Source organism: Monodelphis domestica, chromosome 1 (assembly GCF_027887165.1).
Source record: "Monodelphis domestica isolate mMonDom1 chromosome 1, mMonDom1.pri, whole genome shotgun sequence".
Lineage (NCBI taxonomy): Eukaryota > Metazoa > Chordata > Mammalia > Didelphimorphia > Didelphidae > Monodelphis > Monodelphis domestica.
This window is the reverse complement of record NC_077227.1, coordinates 474,658,896-474,671,380: the sequence shown is the minus strand read 5'-3', so window position 1 is coordinate 474,671,380 and position 12,485 is coordinate 474,658,896. Positions and strand designations below refer to the sequence as shown.

The window sequence follows — 12,485 nt, the reverse complement described above, 5'->3', positions numbered from 1 at the left end:
CCCAATCTGCAAATTGGAGTCTGTTAAAAAAAAAATCATCCATAATTTTTCAATGAGTTAAAAAATGGAGGAACTTGGATATAGCTTTTTTTTTTTAGCTTCAAACTAAATGGTTGTTCAGAGTCATTGAAATAAAAGTGAGAACTTAAAGGATTCTAGAAATCCTCTCATGTGCAAGCACATGATTAAGCATACCCACATATATACCATTTCAAAGGAAACTCAGATTTGGAAAGGAAATTACTTCTCTTGGTCACATAGCTCTTAGGTGGCAAAACATGGATTTTGGATTCTTCTCCATGTACCACATTATCATTAATTAGGAGAATACCAGCCAATTCTTGCCCTTCTATAACAGAAGAAAGGCTAAAGATCATTGAATGCTATATATAGATCATACAAAAATATCATCTTAACCACTGGCTTTGTTGCCCAATCTCTTACAAACCAAACTGCTTCCAAGAAGACCTTAATATGACCTAAAGTCAGATCTGAAAGGGTCATGAGAAACCATATAATCCAACCTTCTCATTTTACAAATAAAGAAATTATAGAGCAGAAATGGAAAGCTACTTGCTCAAGGTCACACTGCAAGTTGGTGCCAGTAATGATAGAAGAAAATCAGGTCCAGTGCTCTTCCTACTTCACCACATAGATTCTCCTGTAGATAATTAAAAGCCTGTGAAGACCTTTGAATAGTGGAGTAACCAGGTGAAAGCCTTGTTGGACAAAAATAAGTCTGGTGATAGATACTCTAGAAGTGTTTCACCTCCTTCTTTCCCTGATACCTGAAAGAACACTGAGACAGAATTTCTTGATGGCCTCTGTGTACCTCCCCTGGTTCAAACCTGGGTCCATACTCGGAATCTCACCACCCTCCCCCCCCCCCCAACTAACACTAAGTGTTTACCAATATGGCCTGGAGCCATCAACCCATGGATCAGGGGCAGGAGAGGAGCAGCTGCTCATGTTCTACTCAAATTAGGTATGCATTATGCCCAATTATGCTTCCCATCAGGGAGCTTCCCAAATTGGCTTCCAAGAAACAGAAGTGCATCAGTCAGAAAGGGACAGACTCTTCCATGGCAACACTGGCCAGCAGTACCAGACCAGCTGATTTCTGGGCAGACTGGATACAACCTTGGGATTGACCACTGAGAAGCTGGCTGGCTGGCTGGCTGGCTGGCTGGGTAAAGTACAAGTCATTCCTAGGATAAATTGAGTTGGAACAGTCACCTCCCACTCTGTGCTATCTCCCTTCCCTCCCATGCTAGGGGGCCTAGGCAGCAACTTATAGTGGTATTTCTACCAGCAGACTGAAGACCTGAGGCTCATAGACCTTCCACAGTTATTCCCTCCCTGCCATCAGAAGGCAATGGCGTGTGACTTGTGGTTCTTCCCTTTTATGCCCATCTCCTCTCCCCCAGGAAGCCCATTATAGAACTGCAAGACTTAGAACTAGAAAAGAGATCAGTGAATTTAGGTTCCTCATCCTATGGCCGCACACACTGAGGCTCATTCAGAGAGGTGATATTTCTTGTCACCTGATCTCACCTTCCTAAATATATTGGAGAGGGAGGAATAGCCATAAAGCTCTGAGTCCTGGCTTTGGGAATTAGATAAATCCACTGTTGCCAATGGGCTAACGGGGAAGGTTAAAAGGCAACAATTAGATGGAATCTGTCAATCTGACTTGGGGGAACTATCCCGACCCCAGACTGCCACCTAGGGGGTGAAAGAAAGAAGAAATGATAATTATTATGGGTTCCGACAGATTCTTTACCTAAAGGCAATGAACTCTGGGTAAAATACTCTCATTGACTCCATGGTAACAAAGAATCCTGAATGTGGTTGTGAGTATCCCAAGCTTGCCTCCCATACCCATCATTTATGGTTACTTCCCCACAATACTAGGTAAAGGATTTTGTAATGAGGTCCTTTCCATATTTCAATAGCTTGGTCCCCATTACTGGGATCTAAGGCACATCAAACACTCACTAAATTTTGGTCCAGCCAAGAATGTTACAGTGATAATCTAGGAAATTTACAGTAAAAGAAGGAAAAAACTCTTCTTTCTGCTTTCTGGGAAATTCCCAGATCCTCATTAGGATTCAATCAGTAGGCCAGTGTGCAGCCAGTAAATGGATCTTTTTGTTCTGGTAAATGAAGTCTGGGAAGAGTGAAGTGGGTGAGGAGTCCTAGAATAGTCACGTCCCCCAACGAGCAGAATCTGTGTAAATTATCTGGAGTGTTGGTACTTGGGTGAAAGGGGTTGGGAGGTCAACAAGGAAACGCCTGATGGAACATGCAATGGTCAGTGGGTTAGTTTTTTTCTACTTCTTTCCAGGTACAGTAGCCATGGATTTGCAGAGCACTGATTGTCGGCCCACAAATAGTAGCAAACTCACACTGCCCACAGAAAATGGCTCGAGCAGCCGTAGGCCCAGCATTGCCCCAGTCCTGGAGCTGGCAGACAGCTCTTCCCTCCTCCCCTGTGACCTCCTCAGTGACCAGTCAGAGGATGAAATGACGCCATCTGATGATGAGGGACTCACCATGGTAGAGTAAGTGTGGCATTTACCCCAGGGCACTCCTTTTGGCCACCCACTGGGGTTCTATCTACATCCAAAGCTCTCCCTGTAATTAACTAGGCTTTCCATTAAGCTCTGTGTCATGTCATTAATTGAGCTGCCTCCATTATTGGTGCTGTAAATACACAGCTACTAATGAAAGTCCCACTCATCCCCCAATGGGAATAAAGAAGAAAAATGGGTTAATTGTTAATTATGGATTTTTTTCCTCCAAATTAATCTTAAACTTATTTAAGAAGTACTAAGTATCTTTTTTAAAGCATCTTTGAGTCATGAAAAGTGTAGGCAAAGAAGAAATACTATCATGGGCAATATAAGTTTAAAATTGGTGGGGTGGGGCAGCAGGTGAAAAATTGAGATGAGGTATTGGGAAAAACATAAAATATCTGAGCCACCAAAGAGGCATTAAGATTTTGAGGCTGACTACAAGGCAGGTTTCTGTTGTGTTGCAGTTTATCTTAGAGGAAAAAAATTCTTCATTCCAAGGGCAATAATGGAGAAGGAGTGATTCAATGGTTGTGACAAATGCTGAGTAAAAATGGTACATAGAATTTAAAGCTAGAAGAGACTTCGTTGTTGTTGAGTCATTTCAGTAGTGTCTGACTCTTTGCCATATCTTCTGGGGTTTTCTTGGCAAAGATATTGGAGTAGTTTGCTATTTGCTTCTCCAACTCATTTGACAGATTATAAAACTGAGGCACACAGGGTCAAGCATCTTGCCAGGATCACACAGCAAGTGTCTGAGGCCAGATTTGAACTCACAAATATGAGTCTTCCTGACTCCAGGTCCAGCACTCTATCCATTGTTCCATCTAGTTGCCCTGGAAGAGACTTTAGGGACCATCTATCCAACCCCCTCATTTCATAGAGGATGAAACTAAGGCCCACGGAGGAGAAATGATTTTCTCAAAACCATCCAGACAGTGATAACAGAGTTATGATTTAAACCCAAGTTTCTCTGGTTCAAAATTCATCACTTTTTCCATGCATACATCCATCCTTGCATGTTCCATTAAGGAGACACCAGCATGAATGAATGGTTAACTATTGCAGATAAATTCATCTTGTTCTAAGTAGGGAGCTAGGGTTCTAGATAGGCTACTCTAGATAAACTATCATTCCAGAGAATAGTCCTAGTCTTGGTTTTTATTCTAAGAAGATTGCTAATGATTTAACAAAAATTATGGGATATAGGGTATAGGTCTTGACCTGTGATTTTATTGGTTTAGGGCACTCCTGAGTGAAGAAACTCCTTCTACCCTGAAGTTCATAGTCTTAGAGAGTCACCTAGAGCCATGGAAGGGTAGGTCAATGATTTGTCCAGGGTTACACAGCCATTAAGTATCAGATAGTGGACAGGAATTCAAATCATCCTGGATTTAAGACTGACTCTCAAGATCTACTATACCAGTAGTATCAAACTCAAAAAAGAAACAGGATCAATAATCTACACATAAGAATCCCAAATATTGACTTAGAAAAACACATATCAGCATTATCTGTGTTCTATCATATTTTTATTTATGTTGGTAAATATTTCCCAGTAACTTTTTCATCTGGTTCTGTGGTACTGGAGAGTATTGTGAGCCCCATGTGTGACTGACCTTGGCTATATAGTCCTAGTTTAAGGGGTTTTTTTCTAGGTAACTGGTTATTTTCCTTTCATATTTGTTAAAGTAGGAACATTTTGTGTCTCAAGCTATTCTTTCCTTTAAGATAAATGATAATCATAATCTCTTAAATCTAAATAGGGATTTATATTTCACTAAGTATGCTCATACTTATGAATTCATTTGACTCAAAGTCCAGTGCTGACTGGAAACATAAAAATGGTAACTGGAGGAATAAAATGATTTGCCAAATCCACAGGGCGAACAGCAGAGCCAAGACTCAAACTCAGAGCCCCTGATTCCAATCCTAGAAGACTTGGCACCACCCTATGCTTCAGAAGAAATGACTCACTATTTAGGATCACCAGATTTGAGGACTGGAAGGAACCATAAGGACCAACTCATCCACCCCTCTCATTCCACAGCTATGGAAACTGAGACATAAGAATGGAATTGTTTTTCTCAACATTACACAGGCAGGAAAGAGCAGAACCATGATTCTATCCCAATTTTTCTGACTCTAGATCCACTGTTATTTCTCTTTTTTAAGATTATATCCCTAACAGAAAATAAAATACATTTAAGAGTTCCCCAATCATGTGTCCATTTTGCTAATGGCAAAGTACTAGCTAATGTTCACAGGAGGGAATAGAGTTAGCAAATTCATCATGCAGGAAGAGAAGGAAGGATAAGGCCATGTTTACACTTCTCTTTATGATGAAAAATTATCATTTGTTAGTATGTCTGAGGCTGTGTTTTGATTACAATAATAAGCAAAAGGAAACTATTGGCTCAGTCAAGATTCCTGCTATGAAATGCAAAATGTTAAAAAAAGAAAACACTCTTCATTGACTCATGGGCACACCATTGGTGTTCTTCCTTGAAACTAACAATTGGCCTTCACAGTAAAAATGTATTTCAGACCTTTACTCATGAATTTGATCTTTTTTTCTCCTGGAGAAGTAACTGCTATTAGTTGGGACATGTTTGTGACTATTAGCCATTTTCTTCCATCACACTAAAAATCTGGACAAACTGGCCAGGTTGTTTAATTAACCAGCAACTACAGATGAAACAGCAATGAAGATGGAGTCCTGCCTTAGGAGTGGTCACAGGAAGGAGAGATGGTGGAGGGACCACATGACAGAGATGGCCTGTGTATATCCTTTATTAAATTTAATTCAAGGTTTTAATTCAATGCGACAAACATTTAACAAGTGCCTACATATTTCAGGTACTGGGCTAGGTCCCGGAAACACAAGAAAATTAAAAACAGTTCCAAGCTTCAAATAGTTTACATTCTACTGCAGGGAGAAAGCATTTACACAGATGAGTAAATACAAGGTAAAGTGAGGAAAGAGAGAAGCATAAAACTATAAGCTCTTTAAGGGAAGCGACTGTCTTTTGTTTCTTTTTTTTATCCCCCCTGATTAGTATGGCACCTGGCACTCAGTAGGTGCTTAACAAATGTTTATTAAATTGAATTGAAAAAAACAAGTAAGGAGATTAAGTCTTCCTGTAGACATCAAGAATGCACAGTGGATAGTATTGAGTCTGGAGTTAGAAAGATCTGAGTACAAATTTTGCCTCAGATACTTACTAGCAGTGCAACTCTGGGCAGGTCACTTAATCTCTGTTTGCCTGAGTTTTCTATTCTTAAAAATGGGGATAATAATAATAATAAATTAAATAAATATATATATAAATATATTTACATAACATATGAATATATAATAATATATAAATAAAAATAAACTAAAATAAATAATAAATAAATAATGGCACCTACCTACAAGGTTGTTATGAGGATCAAATGAAAAAGCAGTTAGTATCATGCCTGGCACATAGCAAGCTTTATAACTTACCTATTATTAGTAGTGGCAGCTAGATGGTACAGTGGCTAGAGCAATGGGTCTGGAATCAGGAGGACCTGAGTTCACACCCAATCTCAGATACTTATTAGCTGGTTGATCCTGGGTAAATCACTTCACCCTGTTTGCCTCAGTTTCCTCATCTGTCAAATGAGCTAGAGAAGGAAATGTCAAATCAACAAACAAAGGAGGAAGCAGAAGCAGAAGAAGAAGAAGAAGAAGAAGAAGAAGAAGAAGAAGAAGAAGAAGAAGAAGAAGAAGAAGAAGAAGAAGAAGAAGAAGAAGAAATGAAAGAGAGAGAAAGGGAGAAGAAAGAAAGAAAGAAAGAAAGAAAGAAAGAAAGAAAGAAAGAAAGAAAGAAAGAAAGAAAGAAAGAAAGAAAGAAAGAAAGAAAGAAAGAAAGAAAGAAAGAAAGAAAGAAAGAAAGAAAGAAAGAAAGAAAGAAAGAAAGAAAGAAAGAAAGAAAGAAAGAAAGAAAGAAGAAAGAAGGGAGGGAGGGAAGGAAGGAAGGAAGAAGGGAGGGAGGGAAGGAAGGAAGGAAGGAAGGAAGGAAGGAAGGAAGGAAGGAAGGAAGGAAGGAAGGAAGGAAGGAAGGAAGGAAGGAAGGAAGGAAGGAAGGAAGGAAGGAAGGAAGGAAGGAAGGAAGGAAGGAAGGAAGGAAAAGTAGTAGTAATAGTAATAATATGTGAGAGAACACTTGATTTGAGTCTTAAAGGAATCTAACCCTTCTAAATGGAAGTAAGGAGAAAGAGCATTCCAGGCATGAGATGGCCTGTGTAAAGATACAGAAGTGAGAGAGGGCATGTCAAATCGAGTTCATCTGGAACTCAGTCAGGATTTCTGCTGTGACAGTAAAGTGAAATAGTCTGTAAAGGTAGTCCAAAGAGCTTTCTCTTTCAACATATCAAAATGAGGAATTTATGTTTGATCCCAGAGGCAATAGGGATCCACTGAAGATTCTTCAGTAGGAGAGTGACATGGCCAGATCTAGCCTTAAGAAAGATTATTTTGGCAGCTGTTTGTAGAGAGTATAAACTTTCACTTTTGTGATATTTATTCCAATTTAATTAACAATCATTTAATGGGGTGGTCAGGTTGCTCAATAGATATAGCACCAAGTCTGGAGTCTGGAGGACTTGGAATCAAGTCTGCCTTCAAACACTTCCCAGCTGTGTGATCCTGGGCAAGCCACTTAACCCCCATTGCCTAGCCCTTACTGCTCTTCTGCCTTCCAATAAGTACTGGAACCAGTACTTATTATTGATTCTCAGATGGAAGGTATCGGTTCTTTCTGAAGAAGTCAAATATTATGAGGAATGTATTGTTTAGGTTCCAATGAATAATAATAAAAGAGGTCATTTAATCACTCTATTGAATGATATAAAATTTGATTAGAAGGCTTTATAGAAAAAATAAATTTTGGTTGGACTGTCAATATTCAATCTATTAAGCAATCAATATACTTCTTAAGTGGCAATAATAATACTAATAATAATAAATAGGTCTAGAAGAACAGAAGATGAAAAAAAAAGTAATGGTAATTAGTGACTCCCTACAGATGAAGACTAAGGCAAATATGCAGCAACAACAGAGAAGTCAGCTATCTTTCCAGGGAATTCATTCAAGACATAACCAAGAACCTCCAAAGCCTTGTCAAAATAGATGATGATTAGCCACACTTGGCAATTTATAAGGGTAAAAAAGATACTATCAGAATGAATCTGGAGCCTACCTGTATAACCCTGGGCAAGTCATTTAATCCTGTTTGCCTGGCCCTTGCCCTTCTGTTTTAGGATTGTTATTAAGACAGAAGTTAGAGGCTTTTTAAAAAATCAACAAGCATTTATGGAGTACCTGATATGTGCACAGCCTTGTACCAATTCTGAGGCAGACCAAAGAGGAGATGTCATCCCTGCCCATAAAGAAGTCTCTGTCTCCTTAGAGCTCTCCATCTGGAGTCAGAAATTTTCATGAGGACACTTTGGAGCTCTATGACTTTGGAAAAGCCATTTCATCACACTCTCTCTTTAAATGGGCATAGTTTTATTTGTAAAGCTGACTGTACAATATTTTAGGGAAGGGAAGCACTTTATAAGTACAACCAAGATGTGAGTCATGGCCATTGCTATGGCTGTAGTGATGAGTAGAATATGTAGTTAAAACCCCTCATTTGACAAAGAAGCAAACTGAGGCCATAGGAGAGAAAATGGCTCTCCCAGCTGGGCAGTCACAGAGCCATAATGTAACAAGGGCAAGAGTAAAAGGGACAGATGGTAGAGTTAAATGTATTTGTTGTTGACTAGAGGGTTGCAGAAAATTCAGATATCAGTGTGGACTTGAGTGACCAGGGCCAGATTCCTAAAACATATGGGACAGGCGCGCTATACCCTAAAGGAAGCTAGATGGATACACAAGAATCCTTTTTTCTTTGTGTTCTATTCAAATCCATCAGTCTTCACTGAGCATCAGATGCATCTCTTTGGTGCTATGAGGGAAATAAAGTCCCTACCTTCAAAAGGCTTCTTTTGAGTTCAGTCAAGTCTGTGCCCCTTCCTACACTAGATTCTTGAACTACATTTTTCTAATCCTTACCTTCTATCTTAGAATTAATACTGTGTAGTGGTTCCAAGGCAGAAGAATGGTGAGGGCTAGGCAATGAGGGATAAGTGACTTGCCCAGGGTCACAAAGATAGGAAGTATCTGAGGCCAGATTTGAACCCAGGATCTCCCCCTCTGTCGGTATGACTCTCAGTCTACTGATCCAGCTAGCTTTCCCCTTGACTACAGCATTTCTAAAGATTAAAAAGGGTTTGCCAACCCTCCATCCCTTTCCCAATTCCCTTTGATCTCCCAGTCAAGTTTCAACAAAAAAAAAAAGAATGGGAAAGAGTCCCCCCTAGAGTTCTCTTCACCTGAGCACATTCCTCTTCACCTGTTCCCATTAGACTGAGTCAGACACCAGGAAGGTGGGGAATTCTGCTTCCTTCCACCTCCTCCTATTTATAAACTTAGCTTAGCAGCCTCTTTAAAAATAAAAATAAAAATAAAAATAAAACCTGTGATTTTCCCAGCAGTCTCTACCAGGGTCCAAACCTGTTCTTTGAGGCTGGGTTGCCCTCTTGTGGCTCCTTGGGCCCACACTTTTGTTTTAACTGTGCTGGACGAGCCAAGTCCTCGTTCTTGCCCTGACTTCCAGCACTGGGGGGGGGGGGGGGGGAGGGGGAGGGGATGGAGTCCCTAAAAGCTTTATTTTCAGGCACTTTCCAGCATTTAGCCATTGCTACATCCAGGTCTGCTTGTCCCTATTCCAGCACACACATGACATACCACTTTTTTAATGTCCTGTCCTCTCCACTTCCCTTCCTCAAGTATGCCTCTCTTTCAAAGCCCATCTCAATTCCTTGGGAAGGTATCAAGCCTTCCCTGCCTACTCTATAATCACCTCTTACCTTCTCAGATTTTCCATAGTATTTAAGAATAAGAGTCGGGAGGGCAGCTGGGCAGCTGGGTAGCTCAGTGGATTGAGAGACAGGCCTAGAGATGGGAGGTCCTGAGTTCAAATATGACCTCAGACACCTTCCAGCTGTGTGACCCTGGGCAAGTCACTTAACCCCCATTGCCTAGCCCTTACCACTCACCTGCATTGGAGCCAATACACATTATTGATTCCAAAATGGAAGATAAGGGTTTAAAAAAAAGTTTGGGGGCTAGAAGAAATCTTAGAGCCCATTCCCTCCAACCAACAAATTTTATAGATGGGGAAACTGAGGACCACAGAGGTTATGTGACTCATTTTCTGAAAAATAATCTTAGCCTAGACCTGCTCCTTTATAATAGTCTTTCATTGTTTCATGGATCATGTCTTCTAAACTACACTAAGTAATCTCTAAGGTCTCTTTTGAATTCTCAAATTCTAAATATCTATGAATATGTTAGAGCCAATTCTCCTTGAGTACAGGGACAACATCATTTTCTTTAAAACCTTTACCTTCTGTCTAACAATCCATATTATGTATTGGTTCTAACAATGAGGGCTAGGCAATGGGGGTTAAGTGACTTGCACAGAATCACATAGCTGGAAAGTGTCTGAGGCCAGATTTGAACCCAGGACCTCCCATCTCTAGGCCTGTTTGTCAATCCACTGAGTCACCCAGATGCCCCCGACAATGTCATTTTAATCAATCAACAGGCATTTGATAAGTGACTATTGCATGACAGATACTGTGCTAGGCATTGGGGATATAAATACAAATGTGAAAGAGGAATATTTCTTGGGCTAAATATGCCCAGGCCCTGGCCCCAGGAAGCTTACAGCCTAATGAGAGAGACATTTATATATATATATATGTAACATAATTTTGGGAGGACATGCTTTAACAATTGAGAAGAATCAGGAAACGTTTACTTGGAAGATGGTGTGGTATTTGAACTAAGCCTTGAGGGAACTCAGAAATTCCAAGGGGTAGAAATGAGGAAGGGATACATGCCTACATGCAAACAGTACAAAGAAACAGCATGGAGGTGTCTAGTTTGAAGAGTTAATGGATAGGAATAATATGTAAGAAGACTGGAAAGGTAAGAAAGGGACCAATCAGCACAGGGATGGCCAGGTACACTTAGTTGCTCAATAAATACTCTGAGTAAGAAGAAGATCCTATATTTGATACTTGAAACTGGACTTCCTCTGTTCCAGATATGTGAAAGGTTACCCTCCCAACTCGCCATATATTGGAAGCTCGCCTACTCTGTGCCATCTGCTCCCCGTGAAAGCCCCTTTCTGCTGCCTGAGATTAGATAAGGTAAGACACCTTCAGGGCGAGCCTCAAGAGGACCTAAAAATATGATCTGTTGACACTGTTGGATACCTTTCACACACTCTCTATGGCCAGGCACTCAGCAAGAGGTAATTAAACCAAATCTGTTTCACTCCCTCCTTCAGTCCACATAAGGATGACTTACAAGTAAGTACACCCACAATCTGCTGCCTTCATGTAAGAAGCTAAAAGGTATATATGACCCGCTAATATTGGCAAGAGCCTTTGACAAAGGCAAGACGGAGCTGATTAGTCTTCACTTTACCTTACTTAAGGTCACTTTCTACTCCAGGGTCATGCATCCAGTTAATTGCCCAACCCTATGGAGTCAGCACCCACTGGGTGGCTGATCTCTGATCTGAGAGGAGATGCCATATGTGCCTTATTTTGGAGGCAGTAGAAAGGGGGATCTCTGAATATCATTCAAGACACCTTCTCCATGCTAAAAGCAGGGAGATTTGTTAGTTTGCTTAAAGTGTTGTGGGTTTCCAAGATGTCAGAAATGCACACATATGTACATGTGCATGAGATAATATATGTAAACTCCTCTACAGTCTTACTTCAGTGCCTTGTCATGGCATGGAAGGGACTCCTCAAAAGTCATGCCAGGGCAGCACAAAGTCTGGCAGATTCAACTAAACTATGAGCATTTTGAGCATGAGCCCAATGACAGACATGTCATCCAAGAACCAGTCTTGCTAAATTCGGGGAAGTTCATACACACATACACAGAATGATGAAGGTCAGCTACTAAGAAGTAGGTTTGTGATTTGTCATTGGAAAAAATTCCACACAGACAAGAAAAGTGATCTCAGAATACTAAAGCAATGAATGGAAGGCACTTAGTAAACTTTCAGGTGCTAGAGAATCTGTGTAAGTTTATATTGTTGTTGTCATATAGAATGGCAGAATTCAAAAGTTAGAAAGAACCTCAGAGACCATATAGTCAGTCAATACACATTTGAGTGTCTGCTTTGCCAAAAGAGACAAAAGATAGTCTCTCCCTTCAAGGAGCTTACAATCTGATGAAGGGGCTTGCCATCCAATGCAAGGAATCTGCATGAAAGGAATCCCCACTATGACATACCTGACACACAGTCAGCCTTGCTTGAAGACTTCCAAGCAAGTTCCCCCAAGGAGGAGGAACCCACCACCTCTCAAGGTAGCCCATCCCATCCATTGGGACATCTCTAATTGTTTGAAAATTTTTTCCTGGTACCAAGCTTCAATTTGCCTCTCTTCACTATCCACCCGCTGCTCCCATTTCTGTCCACTGTACTAAAAAAAAAAAAAAAAACAAGATGAATCCCTCATCCATGTGATAGTTCTTTGGTTACTTAATGGCAGCTACAGTTGTGTCTGAGTCTTCTCTTTTTCAGGCTAACTCATCCTCATATCCCATGGTCTAAAAGCCCTTGGCCAGACCACATATTTTGTTTCTTCCAATAGAATGGTTTCTATGACACAGTAATCACACACACACACTCACTCAATTCTCCATCCTTTTAGAAAGTCAGTACCAGGCCAAAGGTTGGCATTTTCCCAGAATGGGCAAGGATCTGGACATAGACCTAGCTCTGCTTCTTCTAGACTAACTTG

General features: G+C 40.5%; 1 protein-coding gene across 11 annotated transcripts in view; it reads left to right on the top strand.

Annotated features, from left to right (window-relative positions):
- KCNT1 (potassium sodium-activated channel subfamily T member 1) overlaps nt 1–12,485 on the top strand; it is a 247,956-nt gene that overhangs the window by 203,601 nt on the left and 31,870 nt on the right. For 9 of the 11 annotated variants that reach the window (XM_056812710.1, XM_056812719.1, XM_056812721.1 and 6 more), the window contains 2 exons: nt 2,348–2,564; nt 10,766–10,871. In XM_056812710.1, coding sequence (XP_056668688.1) covers nt 2,348–2,564; nt 10,766–10,871 — 323 coding nt within the window. The remainder of the gene's footprint in view (nt 1–2,347; nt 2,565–10,765; nt 10,872–12,485) is intronic. The other 2 variants (XM_056812716.1, XM_056812711.1) reach the window with 1 other exon arrangement.